Genomic DNA, 23,164 nt, shown 5'->3' with positions numbered 1-23,164 from the left:
CTCCCGGTGTCCGGTCAGCTGTTCGGGACGCCGCGATTTCACCGCGGCGGTCCCGAACAGCCCGACTGAGCAGCCGGGTCTCTTTCAGTTTCACTTTAGAAGCGGCGGTCAGCTTTGACCGCCGCTTCTAAAGGGTTAATACCGTACATCGTCGCAATCGGCGGTGTGGTATTAGCCGCGGGTCCCGGCCGTTGACGAGCGCCGGGACCGACGCGATATGATGCAGGATCGCGGCGCGATCCTGCTTCATATCGCGGGAGCCGGCGCAGGACGTAAATATACGTCCTGCGTCGTTAAGGGGTTAAAACTAATTTTTGCTGTCGAACTCCTTATGTAAATAAAAAATATTTCTTATATACTTTGTTTAAAAAAAAAGAAGTTTTCTATGCTTTATTTGTGCTTAAAAAAGCTCAAGAGCACATTTCCCCCCCCATCCATCTCATACACAGACTTGGACCGAAGCCCAAACACAGGAAGTGCAGCCTGGAGTGCTGAGGGGGTGTGTCCAACCAACAGCATCTGTTTAAGTGTGAGAGGAGCTATGATTGGATGAGGCTGGACACACACCCCTCAGCACTCCAGGCTGCACTTTCTGTGTTTGGGCTTCTGTCCAAAGTCTGTGTATGAGATGGGGAAAATGTGCTCTTTAGCTTTTTTAAGTACAAATAGAACATAGAAAACTTCATTTTTTTAAACAAAGTATATTAGAAATATATTTTATTTACCATAAGGAGTGAAATAGCAAAAAAATAGTTTTAATGAGAGTGCCCATTTAAATAGTAGCTCCCACCTTCCTATATTTTTTTTCTCTGGTGTCTTCCAAAAGTAAAAACATGTCAACTTTATGATGGAAACATAAAGTAGACATATTGTATATGTGAATCAAAATATAATGTATCTGTTATGTCTATTTTCCTTATAAGCAGAGAGTTTCAAAGTTAGAAAAATGCTAAATATTCAAATTTTTCATCAAATTTTGGAATTTGTCACGAAGAAATGATGCAAGTATCGACAAAATGTTACCACTAACATAACGTAGAATATGTCACGAAAGAACAATCTTGGAATCAAATTCATAAGAACAAGCATCCCAGAGTTATTAATGCTTAAAGTGACAGTGGTCAGAGTTGCAAAAAATGCTCTGGTCCTTAAGGTCAAAAATGGGCTCGGTCCTCAAGGGGTTAAACAGTGCATAAACTGTCAAAATCAATACGTTGTCAATAAAGATGTTGTATTGCGAAAAAAAAAAACTAGTGTTATTCTATACGATTCGCTCCACCCAGACACATTTTATCCAATGGAAACTTGCGGCTACCTTATTGGGTCACGAGCAGTCCCTCCTTTCTGAGTAACCCCGCCCCTTCCAGATTCCCACTGCAACTACGTTGGGCTAATTTTTATGTTTATGCCACGCTGGCCCCGCCCTGTCGGCGACGTCACTGCTTGAGCCCGGTTATTGTTGCAGGCCTCACGAAGTGGACCTAAGAGGGGAGCAAGGCGTCCGCCGTCCCGTGTGTGACCGAACCGGGAAGCGGAGGCCGTGAGGTCCGGCTGGGAAATGGCGGCGGTGCCTTCCAGGCGCTCCCAGCAGCAGCAGCAACAACAAGTGTCCGGAACAGCAGGGCAGCAGCCTACACCGTCCTCCTCTCCTCCTCCCGCAGCCTCACCGCCGCCGCTCTCCCTAGAGTCCCCTCCTCATAGCCCGGAGATGCCTCCAGCTTCTCTGCGCCAGGGCCCGGATTCTCAGCCTGAGGGAGAAGCGGCTCCTCTGCCGGGGTTCCTGCCTAGGCCTCTCTCTCCTCCTCCGGGGGAAGTCGCTGCCATGTTGTCCCCGAGCTCGTCGTCTCTTCCTGCGGCCCCGGCACCCAGCTCCGGGAGCAGCAGCAGCTCGTCTTCATCCAGCAACAGCCTGTCCTCCGGGGGCAGTCCGCCCGAGAGCCCCGACAACGGCGCCGTGGGAGGAGGTGCGGGCCCCGGGGGGCCACTGAGTGCGGTGAGCGGAGCCTTCCGAGAACTGTTCGAGGCGTGCAGGAACGGAGACGTGTCCCGGGTGCGGAAACTGCTGGAGCCCGGGAATGTCAATGCCAAGGACATGGCAGGAAGGAAGTCTACCCCCCTCCACTTCGCAGCAGGTCAGTGTGTGGGCAGTCATGTGGCCCCCAGTTAGACGTGTGCCTCCTCCATGACTTACATGCGCCTGACAGGACAGTGCCACCGAGTGTCCTATCGTTAGTTGGGAGTTGTAGTTTTGCATCAGCTAGATGCACACTAGATATAGGAAGGAGGACCTTTAGGGCAGTGGTCTCCAACCTGTGGACCTCCAGATGTTGCAAAGCTGTCCGGGCATGCTGGGAGTTGTAGTTTTGCATCAGCTAGATGCGCACTAGATATAGGAAGGAGGACCTTTAGGGCAGTGGTCTCCAACCTGTGGACCTCCAGATGTTGCAAAGCTGTCCGGGCATGCTGGGAGTTGTAGTTTTGCAACATCTGGAGGTCCGCAGGTTGAAGATCACTGCTCTAGGATGTAAACCTATTAGGGCAATCCTATAAGGCAGTGACCCTCCATTGACTGTCAAGGCATGCTGGGTGTTGTAGTTTTGCAGTTTGCAGACCACTTCTGCAAGTGCTAAGACCTGCTCACATGGCGCTTGTCTCACTATCTCTTTATTTGGCTGCTTTCACACTATAAAATTCATCCATTTTAAAGATCCGTTTGATGTTCCGTTATGAAAACCCTGAAAATCGGCCATTAAACGTCCGTTAGAAAACCCATTATAGTTTATGGGATTTTTACATTATCCGTTTTAATTTGTTATTAATAACGGACGTTATTTTGTGACGGGAGAATGAACGGAATAAATAGTGCATGTACTATTTCTCCAGTTACTATCTTCCGTCACAAAATAACATCCGTTATTAATAACAAATTAAAACGGATAATGTAAAAATCCCATAGACTATAATGGGTTTTCTAACGGACGTTTAACCCCTTAAGGACTCAGGACGTTTGAGTACGTTCTGTCAAATCCCGGCCCCCCGCCGCTAGCCGGAGGGGAGCCGGTGCCCGATGCCTGCTGAAATCGTTCAGCAGGCATCGCGGCATATCGCCCAGGGGGGTCATGATGACCCCCCCATGTCGGCGATGGCCGCAGATCGCTGGACAATTCAGCTCAGCGATCTGCGGCGGATTCCGGATCAATCGGGTCTTTAGTGACCCGGTTACCCGGAATTACAGGCTGTTCGGGGCCGTCTCCGACGGCCCCCGAACAGCCATAGCCAGCAGGGGTGAGGTGGCACTGGTGCCACCTCACGATCGCCCTGATTCGTCAGCCGGTTTACCGGCCGACCAATCAGGGCACCTGCTGTGGGTGTCACTCCCGCAACCCGATCTGCCCCTCTTCCGGACGACGTGATCGGGTGCGGGAAGACGACCCCGGCAGCTGGGGACCCCGATCCCCCGCGTCCCTGTTGGGATCGGGGCCCCAAGAGCGGCGGCGGCGAGGGACTGACCTGTGTGCGGCGGCGTGAATCAGCAGTTGGAGCTGAGTGACAGCCTCCTGCTGTTGCTTAGCAAGAGCTCCCAGCATGCAAAAAGGGCATGCTGGGAGCTGTAGTTATGCAACAGCAGGAGACAGACCACCACAACTCCCAGCATTCCCTTATGGGCATGCTGGGACTTATAGTTTTGCAACAACTGGAGGCACATTTTTTCTATGGAAAAGTGTACCTTCAGCTGTTGTATAACTACAACTCCCAGCTTGCACAAACAGCTAAAGTGCATGCTGGGAGTTGTAGTGGTGCATCTGCTGGTTGCATAACCACAACTCCCAGCATGCCCATTGGCTGTCGGTGACTGCTGAGAGTTGTAGTTTTGCAACAGCTGAAGGCACACTGGTTGTGAAACTCAAGAGTTTTTTTTTTTACCTAACAGTGTTTCACGACCGGTGTGCCTCCAGCTGTTGCAAACTACAACTCCCAGCATGCACCGTACATTAGGAGGCACACTGGTTGTGAAACACTGAGTTAGGTCACAAACTCAGTGATACATAACCAGTGTGCCTACAGCTGTTGCAAAACTAAAACTCTCAACATGTACAGTCTGTCAGCGCATGCTGGGAGTTGTAGTTTAGCAACAGCTGGATGTCGTCCAGCTGTCGTCCCCCCCAATGTGAATGTACAGGGTACACTCACATGGGCGGAGGTTTACAGTAAGTATCCGGCTGCAAGTTTGAGCTGCGGCAGCTCAAACTGCCAGCGAGAAATTACTGTGAACCCCCACCCGTGCGACTGTACCCTAAAAACACTACACTACCACAAAATAAAATGTAAAAAACACTACATATACACATACACCTACACAGCCCCCCCCCCCCCCCCCAATAAAAATGAAAAACGTCTGGTACGCCACTGTTCCCAAAACAGAGCCTCCAGCTGTTGCAAAACTCCCAGTATTGCCAGATAGCCACTGACTGTCCAGGCATGCTGGGAGTTTTGCAACAGCTGGAGGCACCCTGTTTGGGAATCACTGGTGTAGAATACCCCTATGTCCACCCCTATGCAATCCCTAATTCAGGCCTCAAATGCGCATGGCGCTCTCACTTTGGAGCCCTGTCGTATTTCAAGGCAACAGTTTAGGGCCACATATGGGGTATCGCCGTACTCGGGAGAAATTGTGTTACAAATTTTGGGGGGTATTTTCTGCTTTAACCCTTTTTAAAAATGTAACATTTTTGGGAAAACAAGCATTTTAGGCATTTTTTTTTTTTACATACAGTATGCAAAAGTCGTGAAACACCTGTGGGGTATAAAGGTTCACTTAACCCCTTGTTACGTTCCCCGAGGGGTCTTGTTTCCAAAATAGTATGCCATGTTTTTTTTAATTTATTTATTTATTTTTTGCTCTTCTGGCACCATAGGGGCTTCCTAAATGCGGCATGCCCCCAGAGCAAAATTTGCTTTCAAAAAGCCAAATGTGACTCCTTCTCTTCTGAGACCTGTAGTGCGCCAGCAGAGCACTTTTCACCCCCATATGGGGAATTCTGAATCGGGAGAAATTGGGCTTCAAATTTGGGGGGTATTTTCTGCTATTACCCTTTTTAAAAATGTCAAATTTTTGGGAAACCAAGCATTTTAGGAAAAAAAAATAATATATATATTTTTTTACATATGCAAAAGTCGTGAATCACCTGTGGGGTATTAAGGTTCACTTTACCTCTTGTTATGTTCCCCGAGGGGTCTAGTTTCCAAAATGGTATGCCATGTGTTTTTTTTTTTTTTGCTGTCCTGGCACCATAAGGGCTTCCTAAATGCGGCATGCCCCCAAAAACCATTTGTCGCTCCTTCCCTTCTGAGCCCTCTACTGCGCCCGCCGAACACTTTACATAGACATATGAGGTATGTGCTTACTTGAGAAAAATTGGGTTTCAAATACAAGTAAAGATTTCTCTCCTTTTTACCCCTTGCAAAAATTCAAAAATTGGGTCTACAAGAACATGCGAGTGTAAAAAATGAAGATTGGGAATTTTCTCCTTCACTTTGCTGCTATTCCTGTGAAACACCTAAAGGGTTAAAACACTGACTGAATGTCATATTGAATACTTTGGGGGGTGTAGTTTTTATAATGGGGTATTTCTAATATGAAGACCCTTCAAATCCACTTCAAACCTGAACTGGTCCCTGAAAAATAGTGAGTTTGAAAATTTAGTGAAAAATTGGAAAATTGCTGCTGAATTTTGAAGCCCTCTGGTGTCTTCCAAAAGTAAAAACTCATAAATTTTATGATGCAAACATAAAGTAGACATATTGTATATGTGAATCAAAAAAAATGATTTGGAATATCCATTTTCCTTACAAGCAGAAAGCTTCAAAGTTAGAAAAATGCAAAATTTTCAATTTTTTTCATCAAATTTGGGGATTTTTTACCAAGAAAGGATGCAAGTTACCACTATGTTAAAGTAGAATATGTCATGAAAAAACAGTCTCGGAATCAGAATGATAACTAAAAGTATTCCAGAGTTATTAATGTTTAAAATGACAGTGGTCAGAATAGCAAAAAATGGCCGAGTCCTTAAGGTGAAAAAGGGCTAAGTCGTTAAGGGGTTAATGGCCGATTTTCAGGGATTTCATAACGGAACATCAAACGGATCTTTAAAACGGATGAATTTTATAGTGTGAGAGCAGCCTTTGCTGAAGCTGATGGGCTCCATAGATTTTTCTATCCTACAGCGTGGAAGATATGAGAAGTGTTCAGCTAAGGGGTTTAAAACTTTTGACATTTTTCTATGGTATGTCAAAGGTTTCGAAAATGACACACTTTTTTTTTTTTTTTTTTTACTTTTGACATGTTGTCCACACTTGTTGTCACTCCTAAGACCTGCTGTGATCGCTAGTTATAAGCTTAAACAGTTCAACTCCCTAGCCATCTGAAGCTGGCTTATGCTCCATACTAACAAAAGCATTGGGTATGTTCAAATCCAACCTAAACCCTCTTTCCACCTGTCTTTGAGGGACCATTGGGAAAGCCCTACTACATAAAGGATGGTTAACTTTTGTGTAAAGCAGAAGTTAACCAGTTACCCATATCAACCAATAAGATAGCTTCTTTCATTTTTGTAAAGGCCTCTGAGAAATGAATGAAGTGATCTGGTTGGTTGCTATGGGCAACTGTACCACTCTTCCTCTACACAGATTTTGATAAATCTCCCCCCCCCCCCCCCCCCTAATGTGTATAGTTGTCTTAATTGACAGCTTCACAGATCTGCATTTCCAGGACCTTTTTACAACATTCGGAGTGTGTTTATTAAAGTGGAAGTTTGGACATTAGCCTTTCATTTACGGTAATTGCATTTTACTTATTACTAAATAAACAGGAGTAAAATACTTTACTGGAGCCTGTATGCAAAGAGAGTTAAGATTTGCACTCACCAATCCAGGGACATCAAGTAGCGGCTTTATTGAAGGAATTCAGGACATCAGCAAACAAAGAGCATGCAGCGTTCCAAAGCGGCAGGAAGTCAGGTGAGCGGGCGAGGGGCGTGGGCAGTAGGGCAACAAATCGGTTCACGTCATGAATGACTCTTCATCCGGCCTCAGCCAGAAGAGGATACCCTGGATTTATATACATGTGCAGTAACCGTTAGCAACAGTAATAAACCAGATTGTGTATAATACAAAAAGAAGCCTGAGACTTGGGAGAAATTGTTGCGCTCGTTCAATCAAAGAGCTCCTGTGTGCAGTTGCCCATAGCAACCAATCAGATCACTTCATTCATCCAACCGGATTATCCACTTGGCCTCCTGTTGTAACAGGCGAGCATCGCAATCTGTTGCAGTCCTAGAAAAAACTTTCAAGTCCCATAAATTTCAAGTCGGCAGGACTACTGCCATGACATTCTTTCATATGGGAGATGAAACAAGTGGCTCTTTTCTCTGATTTGCAGGAGTGAAAATGCTCCCGAATGCGATGGAACAAAGGTCTTTTAGTTTTGCCCAGATAAAATTTACCCCATGGGCAAACCATGCAGTAAACAATGTGGGTGCTTCCACAGGTGATTAGCTGGTTTACTTGGACCTCATATCCCCCTACTCGGAAATTTCGTTTTCCTAAATTATGCTGACAAAATGAGGGGCTGTTGGGGGATATGAGGTCCAAGTAAACCAGCTAATCACCTGTGGAAGCGCCCACATTGTTTACTGCATGGTTTGCCCATGGGGTAAATTTTATCTGGGCAAAACTAAAAGACCTTTGTTCCATCGCATTCGGGAGCATTTTCACTCCTGCAAATCAGAGAAAGGAGCCTCTCGTTTCATCTCCCATATGAAAGAATGTCATGGCAGTAGTCCTGCCGACTTGAAATTTATGGGACTTGAAAGAGTTTTTTCTAGAATTGGAACAGATCGCGATGCTCGCCTGTTTCAACACGAGGCCAAGTGGATCTTGGTCTTCATCCTTAGTTGTTGCATGTCTTGATTTAGGTTTATTTCCCTGTGTTTGTTGTATGGTTTTTAACTACACATTGAAGTCTCAGGCTTCTTTTTTGTATTATACACAATTTGGTTTATTACTGTTGCTAACGGTTACTGCACATGTATATAAATCCAGGGTATCCTCTTCTGGCTGAGGCCGGATGAAGCGTCATTCATGATGTGAAACTATTCGTTGCCCTACTGCCCACGCCTGTCACCTGTGTTCTGCTCGCCTGACTTCTTGCCGCTTTGGAACGCTGCATGCTCTTCGTTTGCTGCTGTCCTGAATTCCTTCAATAAGGCTGGAATTACACTAAGGTTTTTTTTTTTTTTTAATATTTTATTTTTGCAAAAACGCCAATTTTCCCACACGGCGTCCGCGTCCAGATGTTAGCTGCAAGTCAATAGTAAACTGCAAAATGCCAGATTCACTTGGAGTTTTTCAGTTTGGCATTTTTTTTATCCTTTTGGCATTTTTCAGCAATTTCGGGCTCAGAGGCTGGATTTTCAAAACGCCCGACAAAACCTAGTTTGGCGTTTTTTGCCCTGAAATCGTGGCGTTTTCCTCCCATAGAAGTCTATGGGAGAGCAAAAAACGCCATGTTGGTTTTAAATTTTGCATTTTTGCAGGCGGTTTGATGGAGATACACTTTTTTTTAATAAAAATTTCGTAGGGTACCATCAAAAAGATACAGTAGTGATGGAAAAAAACTGTATCTTACGAAATGTATCTTTTTTTTTATTAAGAAATGTTTATTAATTTTTAAACGGCTCAATTGATTTGAGCGGGTAAAGCACTAAAAATGTAGCCGACAATAATAAAAATGTAGTATGTGTATGTTCACTTTTTTTAAAACATTTTTTAGGTAGTACTACTACTCCCAGCATGGAACACACTGTTCCATGATGGGAGTAGTAGTACCTGTACTAATAGACAGATCGCTTGTTGCGATCCTTCTGTATAATTTATAGATGCGGCTGGACGCTCTTCTATGGTCCCCTGCACTGACTTATATATACACCTATTCATATTTCCCGCAGAGAGCTGTGATTAGCCAGATGGTTCCAGCCAATCACAACTCTGTGGGAAATATGAATATGTGAATATATACGTCAGTGCAGGGGACCATAGAAGAGCAGCCGCCCGCATCTATACATTATACAGGAGGATCACAGCGGATGTCAGTAGTGACATCCGCTGTGATCTTTCCTTAACTACAATCACTACTACTCCTAACATGGAGCACACTCTGCCTCATGCTGGGATCTGTAGTACCTGCATTAATAGACAGATCGCATCATGTGTCAGAAATTACACTCGCTGCGATCTGTCTATTAATGCAGGTCCTACAGCTCCCAGCATGGAGCAGAGTGTGCTCCATGTTGGGAGTAGTAGTACTTGCAGGTAAGAACAGATCACAGCGGGTATCACTACTGACACCCGCTGCGATCGTCCTGTCTATAGCAGAGATTGGGCTGTATACAGTGCTCACATCTCTGCTCTGTACTCCGGCCACTCACTCATTCATATTTTCCTCAGAACTGTGATTGGCTGCAACCATCCGGTCAATCACAGCTCTGGGCGAAAAATATGAGTGATGTTCTATTCACATCACTGGCCGGAGTACAGAGCAGAGATGCGAGCGCTGTATAGAGCCGCATCTCTGCTATATTATGGACGATCGCATCGAGTTTCAGACTGACACCCGGGGCAATGGGTCTACAGTGTGTTCCATGCAGGGAGTAGTAGTACAACATAAAAAATGTAAAAAAAAATATAAAAAATTATAAAAAAAAAGTTAAAAACACTTTATAAAAAAATGTGTTAAAATTTTGTTATAAAAAATAAACATTTAGTTGAATACATTTTTTTTTACATCCCTACTGCATCCCTTTTTTTTTTTTGTTTTCTTTTTTTTTTTTGTTTTTTTAACACAAAGGGCTAAAAAAGGCAAATTCCACACAGAGGTAAAAACGCCAAGATGCAGGGAAAAACTGTGGCAGTTTTTCTGGTGTTTTTTTTTTCAAGCCAAAAAAATAGCAGGGCAAAATTCTCAGTGGAATCCTAGCCTAAAGCCGCTACTTGATGTCCCTGGATTGGTGAGTGCGAATCTTTACTCTCTTTGCATACAGTCTTCAGTTTTACTTCCATTACGCACCCCAATAGTCGGGACCGGGTCAGTTGTCAGTTGCCCTAGCAGACCATGATCATTAAAGGGGTATTCCAGGAAAAACTTTTTTATATATATCAACTGTTTCCAAAAAGTTAAACAGATTTGTAAATTACTTCTATTAAAAAATCTTAATCCTTTCAGTACTTATGAGCTTCTGAAGTTAAGGTTGTTCTTTTCTGTCTAAATCCTCTCTGATGACACCTGTCTCGGGAAACGCCCAGTTTAGAAGCAAATTCCCATAGCAAACCTCTTCTAAACTGGGCATATATATATATATATATATATGTTTTTTTTTTCTCCTGGAATACCCCTTTAAGTTGTCCCAGTGGTGCCGCCTCGCCTTCTGTGTATCTGTCTACTTTACTGGAGGCTGGTAAATAAAATTTCCTTTCTCCCCCCTTTATTTTTTCCTCAGGGTTTGGAAGAAAAGATGTTGTGGAGCACCTGCTGCAGACGGGAGCGAATGTTCATGCTAGAGACGATGGCGGTCTTATTCCCCTGCACAATGCTTGTTCCTTTGGTCATGCTGAAGTTGTGACCCTTCTGCTATGCCAGGGTGCAGACCCCAATGCCAGAGACAATTGGAACTACACTCCTCTACATGAAGCAGCAATTAAAGGAAAGATAGATGTTTGTATAGGTAAGTACATACTGTAAGATTTGTGGGCTTTTACATGGCTGCTGCACTCGGACTCTGCCCAGGACACTTTTGTGGAAATTCCAGGGGGAATTTCTGTAGTGTGGAGAAACACTAAGTGAGAAAAAAGCAGCATGGGTCTGAAAACCCTCAGTGCTGTTGGCAACACTTCATTTTGCCACACAGGAGGCTGAGATAAAGGAATAAAACTGTTTTGTTGTTTTTTTTTTTTTTCTCCTGTTTTGCTCGTTCACAGTTTATATTAAACTAGCTGCGTACCCAGCGTTGCCCGGTTTTAACCTTCCTAATCGTTGTTGGGGGAGGAAAAGCAACAAAGGAGGAAGCTTTTGACCTCATATCCCGACCTCAGGTGGGGCTGAGTTATAATGAAGATATTGGAAGGCGAAAGAGAAGGGGCATGGCTTTGTGGGAGTGGGCGTGATTTGCAAGCCCGACTGCACAAAAAAAGGTAGAAAATTAAATGGGTGAAGCTTAAAGCATACCAGTCTGATCCAACCACTTTTTTTTTTTGTTTTTATTTATTTATTTTTTAAATATGTCACTCAGTTCCTAATCTGACCATTTTTGTGTCTAGCACCTTTATTTATTTTTTTATTACTTTTTTAAAATTTAGCTCACTAGTCTGAATTCCTCTCAAAGGGAGGGGGTGTGGCCTCACTGTGCAGGTCTTCGCCCCCTCCCTCAGTATGCTGACTGCTCACATCTCCCCTAGCATTAGCAAAACTACGACTCCCAGCTTGTCCTTACTGACAGTAGGGGGACACAAGCTGATAGTGAGAGGATTTTTCCTCCAGCTGTGAGCCCTGCGCTCACAGCTGTCAATCAAGGAAGTGTGTCCATGACATAGGTGATGACGCATGGACACAGCAGGACTAGTATGTGTACAAGCAGGCAGGTGGGGGGCAGTTGTTTGACTGGCTTTTTCAGTATAAAATACAGAAAATTTTCTAATGAAAGCAATTGCAAAACCTATTGGTTTTACATGCTTTACAACATATCAAAAGTTTTTGTATCTGACAGTGCCCGTTTAAAAGGTGAGCGTGTCTTTGCACGATGGGGCGTGGCTTGTCAGGCGGACTGACACATTCACCAGGAGATGCAGAGCAGAGCTTCTGCTGTAAGGTAGCGGATGTCCCATATACTTGCATGGGACTTAAAACAAAAACCACATCCTTCACATAAGAGGGTAGGTTAGGGTTAATTTAACTATCCTATATTTTTATTTGACATATATAAGTAACTCGTGACAAAGTATTATCGAAATATCTCCAGCCATTTGGAAGTTATGCAGGAACCTATATTTCTCATAGACTTGTATGGGACTTTAAACAAAAACCCCGACCCTCGCAAATGTGGGGAACGTAAGGGTTAATTTACCTATCCTATGTTAGTTGTTGACAATAAGTAACGTTTGCCAAGTTTCATGTTAATATCTTTAGCCATTTGAAAGTGATGCTGGAACAAACACACACACACTGAGTTTTATATACTGTATATAGATTAGCTACTTGCCTGTTGACTGGAGTGTTTACAATGGATTTACAGCTTTGCTTATGGATAGTTGAGCAACTGTTTTAGCCATCCCCATTAGCTGTGCAAAGAATAGTACATAATGGTGGGAAATTTTTTGATATTTGATCTCTTTATTTATGGGCAACGAGGTACACTATGTATAAATAGGTATGATTACAAGAACAATATCATATTTGAATCAACTTTTTCCATGCTGCAGGATGCATTTTAACTGTGTATTACAAAGCAATGTTCTAGAAATAGCACAGTAACTATCAAGTCATTGTATATCTTATGTACAGTTCATTTATGGTACATTAAGGAGTGGTCCTGTTTCATCATGGCAGCATGTTTCTACTGTATTGTTGTTTTTTCTGATCAGCGATGGTGTAAATAAAGAGACTTGTAATCTTCAGTGAAAAGGCTGTAGTGCCAGTTCACATGACAGATGAAATGTTAAGTTTGGAGCAGTTTCCTGACATTTTTGCGCTGTTTTTTGCACAATTTCAAAATAGACTTTGGCAAAAGTGACACTGAGATGCAGTGCACGAGATTTATTAAAAGGGTTATCCACCATAAGGTGATTTTAGTAGTACGTACCTGCCAGAACTGAGTATTTCCTGTTGGATTTCGTTCTCTAAAATGCTCATCCCGTAGTTCCATGCTTGTAAGTGTGAAGTCACTTCCTCCCTCCCACACATCAGCCACCCCACCAATTGTAGCACGAATGAGCTTCATCCATTCGAAGTCCAGTGTTTTCTAACCAGGGGGCCTACAGCTGTTGCAAAATGAACTCTCCCACCCAGTGGTCGCTCCACCCATTGAAGCAGGACAGATTCCCTCTGATCACCTGACTAGTGAAGTCAGATCTCGACGCACTGCAACCTGCAAAATCCTGAGACATGAATAATTTTTTTATGCTGTTAAAAATTAAATATTGGGGCGAAAAATCACAGAAGTATTGTAAGAAAACCGTCACACACAGGTACAGACACTATATTATGAACTACACTAACTTTACAGCCCCTGTAGCATAGTCAAATAAAAAAAAAAAAACAACATCCTGGAATACCCCTTTAATCCGTCTTTTTAGAAAAGGCGAAAAAATATTGTGCAAGTGTTAGGAGAAAAAAATACAACCAAAAATTTCCCAAGGGTTCCAGGGCAAAAATCCAATGAACAACCTTTAGGGGTCGCGCCCCCCCCCCCCCCCCCCCCCAAATTACTTTATTACATTCATAAGTTAAAATCCAGTGGATATCTTATTAAACATGTAGTGAGTGGTTTAAAATTTACAGACTGAGTTCCTTGTTATATGTAACACATCCTTAGGTTACACTTGTTTTGTGTTAACCGGTTAGTTCAGTTGCTCTGAATGTGTTTTAGTACTGATATTATTATATGGACATAGGTCTGACATTAAAATAGTCTGTTAGCCCCCCCCCCCCCCCCAACGTTTCGTCAGCGATGCTGACTTTCTCCAGGGAATGAGGCTAATGCTCTCTGAGACTATTTTAATGTCAGACCTATGTCCATATAATAATACCAGTACTAAACACATCCAGAGCAACTGAACTAACCGGTTAACACAAATAAAGTGTAACCTAAGGATGTGTTACATATAACAAGGAACTCAGTCTGTAAATTTTAAACCACTGGATTTTAACTTATGAATGTAATAAAGTAATTTAGGGTGGATTTCTAGTTTAGGGCGTACCCCTTCGGGGTGGGGGGGGGGGGGACCGCTAAAGGTTGTTAAAGAGAAAAAAAATTGAACCCTGCAAATTCATACCACCCCTTCCTTGCCTTAGAAAGTGACATACTACAGCTAGTTCTGAGTTGATTTTTCATTTGTGCAAAATTTTAGTCTTGTGCCGTTTTGATAAATTTGGCGCACAAAAGCCAAAAAATACAGCAAATAAAAAGGCTGAAGTGGCTGCACACAGACACATATTGATGATTCTCCCCCAGAACGATTGTGCAGACAGCTTTTTGAATTTTCTCTTGTCAACCAATATTTGTGTTCAGAAAACCCATGGGTGCTATAAAGCCTGCTGTTAACTGTCCCATGCTATTAGAGCTGTTGTGGGATTCACATGACATCTTCCATGTTTAGTTGTAATTCATGTTAACTGAGCAGAGATGGTTACAGTCCTGATTTAAGAAAGGTGTATGAGCCAAATTTTATATGCATATGAGTTTATGTAATATCAATAAACAAAAGTAAACTGGACAACCTGTTTAAAAAAATAAATAAAAAAAACTCTTGAGTAGGATTAACCTCTCCAGGACCAAGGGCGTACCTGTATGCTCTCTGCGTTTCCATTCTGCAGACCCCCCCATCTCTGTTGGCGATTGCCACAAATTGCTGGTCAATTCGGACTGGGGATTTGTGGCGATTCTGGGTCAATCGGGTCTCCGGTGACCTGGAAAAACAAAAAGGGTGACTGGTACTATCCTAGACATCACCAGTCACCCTTGCCCAGCACCTCACGATCGCGCAATCTTGGGACCTGGAGGCAGCAGCATCGACAATGGTGCCTGGTGGCGGCAGAAGCATACAGCAGGAGGTAAGCACTGTTTGCCTCCTGCTGTTGCTTAGCAACAACTCCCAGCATGCACAGCCAATGTCTGAGGAAAATTACATGACATAGTGGGTATAACAGAGAATTGGTTGGATGATAGCTGTGACTGGGTGGTCAACATACAAAGTTATAGTCTATTCAGGAAGGAGAGAACAAAACGGAAAGGGGGAGGAGTTTATCTTTATGTAAAGTCCAGTCTGAAGGCCGCACTGCGGGAGGATATATGGGAGGGAAACGATAATGTGGAGTCATTATGGATAGAGTTAAAGGGGTACTCCGGTGCTTAGACATCTTATCCCCTATCCAAAGGGGGCTTTGGACCGAAGCCCAAACAAAACACAAAATGGTGTTTTTTTTTCTTCAATTTCGTCAACAAAGATTTTTGTTTTTTGGGTAAAATCACTGTCACTGCCAAGCAGAATTGGTGGCGTGTGTGTGTGTGTGTGTGTGTGTGTGTGTGTGTGTGTGTGTGTGTGTGTGATCATATTCATCCCTGAGAGTTCAATAGTCACAGCCAAAAGGGTCAATTCTTTTTTAAATTTTGGTGTGGTTTTCCCATTCTTCCCCTGCGTCACTCAACAATTCATATATTCTCGAAGTAGGAAATTAGCAATAAATTTCCTCTTTTGTAGTTTAACAATAGGAACAGGAACTGCTTAACTATTAAGCCTTTTCCTCTCTCAGAAACAAGTGCTGAAACATCCTATAAGATTACCTGCCAGCATTTATTCTTTTTTTTATTCTATTTACCTACACATTAATAAATAAATATATATATATAATTTGTCAAATTTTTTTTTCTATCTTCAGAATTCAATTATTAGTTAAAATGATGTAGTTTTGTCTGTGGGGATTTCTATGATTAGACTAGGATTAAACTTGTATAGCATAGCAAAAGAAGACTACATTAGGGATCGACCAATATGTTTTTTTTTTTTTTCAGGGCCGATACCTATACCGATAATCTGTCAACTTTCAGGCCGATAGCCGATAACTTATACTGATATTCCGGTATAATTTATCGGCAGGGCAGAATCCGTTGCAGATGAATGATTTAAAGCGGGCGCTTTAAATCAATGAACTGCAGCGGCTTTTGCCTAGCCAGAGACTGCCGTCGCCACCTGCTTCTCTCCCTGTCCTGAGTCTAACCACCACAGTTGGGGGGGGGGGGGGGGGCGGTATGTGAGCAGAGGATGGGGGGAGGCAATGGGGTGGCGGTGGTATGTGGCCAGAGGATGGAGAGGCAATGGGGCAGCGGCGACGGTAATCTCTGGCCGTGGGCGAGGCATTATCGGCAAGGTACTTACCGATAATGTCCAAAATCGTGATTATCAGCCGATAATATTGGCCAAACCGATAATCGGTCGATCCCTATACTACATCACCCTGAAGACATACATACAGAAACCTTGATTGTATTTTTTTATTTTTATTCTGGGATTACTTATCAATTATGGGTCCTCACTTCAGAGAGAAGATTTCCACTTTATTGACAGCTTGCTTCTTACCGACTCTTGTCAGTGCACATGGTGACCATAGGCTTGTGTGCAGCTGCTTGGGCATTAGGAGTTTGGTGAATTGGATTTCCATGGCCAATGTACAGTGTTTGAGTTGATGTCCCTTCCAGAGGCAGATTGGGACTCAGTAGTGCGTGATGCAACAAAAGATTATGTGCCACGTGTTTCAGCACTCTCCCACCCAGCATTTGTTTGGTCTACTATGTCATAGTCTAGCTAATAGTCTTGCAAACTGTTTTCTGGCCATTTATTTGATCTAATAAATTGCGCAAAGACGACTCATTTACAGTACAAAAACAGCCAAAACTCAATAAGCTTACCGATCCCTTATGTCCACGCATATCCAAAGGGTTATCTAGAATTTAAAAACAAAAAACTAACAAAAAAACAACCTTGCTCCTTTTGTTATAGAAAAAGCTTCACACCTGTCCACCTGTGGTGCTGTTTAACAACTTGTCTCCATTCATGTTTATGAGACTTTGCTATAATAGCACACACAAACTAATGACAAGGTGCCACTGTTTCTGGAAGACAGTAATGTTTTTCTTATCCCGGATAATCCCATTTTTTTTGTTCACTTTTAAAAAAAAAAATCTCCTTAACGACCATAGACGTGTATCCTCGTCCATGTGCCGTTAAGGTGGTATGACGCGGGCTCCCGACTCAAGCCTGCATCATACCGGCCAGCCTCCAGCGATCCACTGCTGAGGTAGCCTGAGGGTTTGCCTCTCCTGCTGCGGTGGCTCCGGCGCTCAGAATAAAGGCTTTAGCAATCGAGCGCAGAGCACACAGATCAATGTGGTTTTATAAAATTGATCACTTTGATTTGTATGAGGAATCAAATTATTAAAAAGTGTAAAAAAAAAAAAAAAAAAAAAAAAAAAAAAAAAAATTTTTTTTTTTTAAAACACACATTAATCCCTTCCTTATTAAAAGTTTAAATCACCCCCCTTTTCCCAAATGTCCAAACTATAAAAATATATTAATTAAACAGCACGGTCAATGGCGTACGCGCTAAAAAATTCCAAAGTAGAGTATTTTTGGTCACTTTTTATACCATAAAAAAAGGAATAAAAAGCGATAAAAGTCAGATCAACACAAAAATAGTACCGATTAAAACTTCAGATCACGGCGCAAAAAATGAGCCCTCATACTAACCTGTACGCAGAAAAATTTAAAAGTTATAGGGGTCAGAAGAGGACAATTTTAAATGTTTTAATTTTCGTGCATGTAGTTATGATTTTTTTTTTCCAGAAGTAAGACAAAATCAAACCTATATAAGTAGGGCATCATTTTAATCGTATGGAATAAAGAGGTGTAATTTTTACCGAAAAATTTACTGCACAATGATTTTTTTGTTTTCCCGTTTCAGGGTGCGTTCCCACAGGGCGTATACGCAGCATATTTGACGCTGCGCAAAATGTATGGCAGCAGCGGGAAATACGCTGCGTATCCCTTGCTCACTATACACACAGGGCTTTCCGGCGGCAGCCCTATGTGTGTAGTGAGTTTTGGAGGCGGGGCCGTGTGCCGGCGTATCTGTGACGCGCAGCTCCGCCTCCAAAACTCACTACACACATAGGGCTGCCGCCGGAAAGCCCTGTGTGTATAGTGAGCAAGGGATACGCAGCGTATTTCCCGCTGCTGCCATACATTTTGCGCAACGTCAAATACGCTGCGTATACGCCCTGTGGGAACGCACCCTCACCGTGTATTTTTGGGTAAAATTACTGTCATTACAAAGTAGAATTGGTGGTGCAAAAAAATAAGCCCTCAAATGGATTTTTAGGCGCAAAATTGAAAGGATTATGATTTTTAAATGGTGAGGATGAAAAAACTAAAGTGCAAAAACAGAAAAATGCTTGGTCCTTAAGGGGTTGAATCTCCAGTAATTATATGCAATATAGTGATTATATGCAATAATCAGATTGCTATGTACTGTTCACTACTATCGACAAACTTCTTGTACAGCATGCCTTTGCTGTCTGCACAAGAAGGTCAGCCATCTTGTATATTGGAGGCTGGTAAGAGACCTTTGACCCCCCCCCCCCCCCCAACAATTTTAGGATGGGGATACATTTTTATAATCCCCCAACTAAGGGTGGGTTCACACTACGTTTTGTCCCATACGGGAGCGCATACGGCAGGAGGGAGCTAAAAGCTCGCGCTCCCGTATGTAACCGTATGCGCTCCCGTATGCCATTCACTTCAATGAGCCGACCGGAGTGAAACGTTCGGTCCGGTCGGCTCATTTTTGCGCCGTATGCGCTTTTACAACCGGACCTAAAACCGTGGTTGACCACGGTTTTAGGTCCGGTTGTAAAAGCGCATACGGCGCAAAAATGAGCCGACCGGACCGAACGTTTCACTCCGGTCGGCTCATTGAAGTGAATGGCATACGGGAGCGCATACGGTCACATACGGGAGCGCGAGCTTTTAGCTCCCTCCTGCCGTATGCGCTCCCGTATGGGACAAAACGTAGTGTGAACCCAGCCTTACTTTGATTGCTAATACTGCGGGACCCAACCCAACACCCGGGCGGTCAGGAGGCTGCTGGGGGCGGGCGCAGGCGGGCAGGCGATATGCCTGCGTGTCCCGCAAATCCCACAAAGTCCTGTAGCAGCCTCAGTGACTAAGTCTCCCAACTTGTCTCCTTCCCCGCCGCCATGGCACAGCCATTTTTTTTGGATTCCCCCCCCCCGCTCAGGCTGCCCTGGAGGATCAGTGACTGCCCATCTTCTGCCGTCGTCGTCTGGGCCTCATACAGCTCGTCAGAATGTCCAATCATGTTAAAGTACACACTCACTGTACGTTGTGCTGCGGCCCCGGCCGGGTCTGTGATCGTCACAGGGCCTCTGTGTCTGCAGTCTGCTCTGCACTGTAGCACTGCTATACAAGGGGGGGGGGGTGTTATGTGCAGATTAGACTGCAGACAGAGCATTGCATCCTAGTGACTTCTACAGACCCTAGGGTGCAATGCTCTGCAGTCTGCACATACCCTAGGGAGCTATAACAAAAAGTAAAAAGTGTATTTAAAAAAAGAAAAAAGCTAATAAAGCCAGTCTACTGGATCCAAGCTGCCAGCTATCCGTTGCGCTACCTGGGACTCCCTCCAGTTTATCCAATGCTATCACTTAAAGGGATACTCCGGTGCTTACACATCTTATCCCCTATCCAAAGTATAGGCGAAAAGATGCCTGATCGCGGGAGTCCCGCAGCTGGGGACGCCCGTGATCATGCACGCGGCACCTCGTTTGCAATCAGTCCCCGGAGCGTGTTCGCTCCGGGACTGATTACGGTCGACCGCAGGGCCGGCGGCATGTGACGTCCCGCCCCTGTGTGATGTCACGCTCCGCCCCTCAATGCAAGCCTACGGGAGGGGGCGTGATAGCCATCACGCCCCCTCCCGTAGGCTTGCATTGAGGGGTGGAGCATGATTGATTGATTGTTCTCCTAGTTACAGAAGTCTAAGATGCGCTGTACAAACCCTGTAGTATATTACATGCATCGTATGCTATACCAACAAGGTGGATGGGTGACGCAAAGTGCCCTGATCATCGTGCGCCTCTATAAAACAAAATTAACTGTTGGACAAAGAATATGAACCTCAATATTTGTATGCATTATTTATTTTGTAACCCTGTGATGGTCCACATATGAACAAGCATCACTAACCAATCATATCTGTCTGTATTTGTTTGCTGCTGACCCTATACAACACTTATCCGTCTGACCTACATTAGTCCACTATTGACTATTTGGACGATATTGATCGTCCATGACTGGACACAAAGTCACACAAACATTTAATTCTAACAAACATCCATTAATATAATACTTGACGAGCAGTATCTTCATTATCTATCTGGTCTATATTTATCTACATGTTCTTAACCGTACTAACTGTCAAGGCCCGTTTTTTGTTTATTGTTTGTGTGAATTTGTTGTACTTAAATCTCCTCTACCTCTGATGAACCCTAAACCAACATTTGGGTGAAATGCATTGGAATAAGGAGTATGAGTAGTTATTGTACGATTGATTACCATGTATTAGGGCTGGGCGGTATGGCCAAATATGTGTATTGCGGTATTTTTGTAACTTATGGTGGTTTCATGGTATATAACAGTATAACCTCCCGCCCCCCCCCCCAAAAAAAAATTTGCCCAGCGCTGTGCTGTCCCCATCAGAGTACTACTCGCGTCACCCAGTGCTGCCCTCCTCGTCCTCCGCTGACACTCTATAGCTGTATCCCTATGCCCGGGCTGCAAAAGGTAAACGAAAATAAACTTTAATGCATGTTCCTACGTTGGCCTTACGCTCTTCCTGGGGACGTGAACGACGGCAGCCGTCAGCCTATCACTGGCCGCAGCGATGTTCCGCTTCCGCCGGTGATAGGCTGAGCGCACTGTCATTTAAGAAGTCGTCTTCTTACATGACAGTGCGCTCAACCTATCACCGGCCGAGGCGGAACATCGCTGTGGCAGTGATAGGCTGACGGCTTTCCGACGTTCCATTCCCTAGGAAGCAAGTCCGGACCGACGGGGAAGGTGAGTTAAAGTTTATTTTGTTTTCCTTTTGCAGCCCGGGCATAGGGATACAGTATAGAGCAGTGGTCTTCAACCTGCGGACCTCCAGATGTTGCAAAAGTACAACTCCCAGCATGCCCGGGCAGCCAACTGCTGTCCGTGCATGCTGGGAGTTGTAGTTTTGCAACATCTGGAGGTTGAAGACCACTGGTATAAAGTGTCATTACCGGGTGATATGTGAGCAGTACCCTGATGGGGACAGCGCAGCACTGGGCTGATAATTGGGGGGGGGGGGGGGCAAAACAGCGCTCACGGGTCACATATGATTAGTTCCCCGATGTGGGGACAGCGCAGCGCTGGGCTGATAATTCATTCCCGATGGGTAGGGGCCAAACCGGTATTGCGGCATGGGTTATAATTCATATCGTGCAGCACAAAAATGTCGGTTATCAGTATACCGCCCAGCCCTACCATGTGTAAAAGTATTATCTAGGTGGTCTCCACACCCCTCCCTGTACACACTGTTTTAGTTATAGATTAGTATTCGCTAGGAAGGCTATCTAGTGCTAGGTCACTCACCTGTTACCCTATCCCCTATCCTCTTATTTTTGTGGGCCACTCGCATGTTTTCCACTAACTTCTAGGCTATTTTGGTGCAATATTAGTTGTTCAATTGTAATCATTTTTATATGGATATCAGTAAAAGTTATATTTAATTATACATTTGTCTTTGTGGGTGAACTTCTGATTATTATCAATATTTCATCATAGCCTCATTGGAGGATTAATTCAGTTTTCATATTAAAATAGTGTAAATAAATAAATAAAAAAAAGTGTGTGGTATCGCCACATGCGTAAATGTCTGAACTTAAAAAATTCAAATAATGTTAAATTGCACGGTCCTATGGCGTACACGTAAAAAAATATACTAAAGACCAAAATTGCACATTTTTGGTCATTTCATATGGCATAAAAAAATTTTAAGCAATCAAAAAGTCCCATTAAAACAAAAATGGTAACAATAAAAACTACAGACACCATATTAGCGGGAGTGGAGTAAACACCCTACGGGAGCGGGCGGGGTTGGTAAAAGAAAATCATCGGGATTGAAATTGCAGTCCGCGCGATCAGTGTAATCGGCTGTTTACTGAAAGATCACCAGAGAGGCTGAGGAGCTGGTGAGTGGAGCTTTGGCCTCCATCTTGACTCATCGGACCTGTGATTGTGCTGTGAGTGGTCCAATTAGTCTCTCAAAGCTACCCTTTAAAGGGGTACTACTCCAGTGGAAATGATAATTTATTAATTTTTTTTAAATCAACTGGTGCCAGAAAGTTAAACAGATTTGTAAATGACTTCTATTAAAAAATATTTACCCTTCCAGTACTTTTTAGCAGCTGTATGCTACAGAGGAAATTCTTCTTTTTGGATTTCTTTTTTGTCTTGTCCACAGTGCTCTCTGCTGACACCTGATGCCTGTGTCAGGAACTGTCCAGGGCAGCATAGGTTTGCTATGGGGATTTTCTCCTGCTCTGGACAGTTCCCAATATGGGCATCAGGTGTCAGCAGAGAGCTCTTTGGACAAGACAAAAAAATTTCCTCTGTAACATACAGCTGCTTAAAAGTACTGGAAGGGTAAAGATTTTTTAATAGAAGTAATTTACAAATCTGTTTTTAACTTTCTGGCACCAGTTGAATAAAAGTACCCCCTTAAGCTTCAGATGCCATGTAGTGATCTCAGCATTGGAAGGGGTAATGGCTAGCAGCATGCAGGACCCGTGGTCTATGAAGCCAGCGCAGCACCTGCGATCGTTTTATAGTCCTGTTGTGCCAGGCAGCAGAGTGTACAGGTACTTCCTGAGTCCAGATAATTATTGTTGTGTTTAACCTTAACTGGTACTGACCTCCGCAGCGCCGCCCGCTTATGAATATTCATCCCCCCTCCCACCAGCTCCCCCTCTCTTCGCTGCTCCTAACTGGAGGGAGGGGGCATGAATATTCATAAGCGGACGGGCGGCACTGACGTCAGTGCCAGTTAAGGTACAGAAACCCCGCCCGTGCCGGTTACAGACAGATTTCCAAGTATAATAAAACTAAGATTACGGGCGAACGGCCGGGCGGATCCGGCCAAGGTAGGGATCGTGGGAATCAGCATCTCCCACACTATCCATCAGTACCTGTGGTTAGTGCGGGAGCAAACATGTGACAGTTTTCCTTTTAAATGTGCTCA

The 23,164-nt window shown here is 43.9% G+C and overlaps 1 protein-coding gene across 2 annotated transcripts in view; it reads left to right on the top strand.

Annotated features, from left to right (window-relative positions):
• The first annotated feature begins 756 nt into the window (after positions 1 to 756).
• TNKS (tankyrase) overlaps positions 757 to 23,164 on the top strand; it is a 239,391-nt gene continuing 216,983 nt past the window's right edge. For both annotated transcript variants that reach the window (XM_056569535.1, XM_056569527.1), the window contains exons 1-2: positions 757 to 2,132; positions 10,554 to 10,778. In XM_056569535.1, coding sequence (XP_056425510.1) covers positions 1,559 to 2,132; positions 10,554 to 10,778 — 799 coding nt within the window. In that variant the 5' untranslated portion in view covers positions 757 to 1,558. The remainder of the gene's footprint in view (positions 2,133 to 10,553; positions 10,779 to 23,164) is intronic.

This window comes from Hyla sarda, chromosome 1, assembly GCF_029499605.1.
Source record: "Hyla sarda isolate aHylSar1 chromosome 1, aHylSar1.hap1, whole genome shotgun sequence".
In the NCBI taxonomy this organism is placed as follows: domain Eukaryota; kingdom Metazoa; phylum Chordata; class Amphibia; order Anura; family Hylidae; genus Hyla; species Hyla sarda.
The sequence above is the reverse complement of the archived record's forward strand: the minus strand, read 5'-3'. Positions and strand labels throughout refer to the sequence as shown.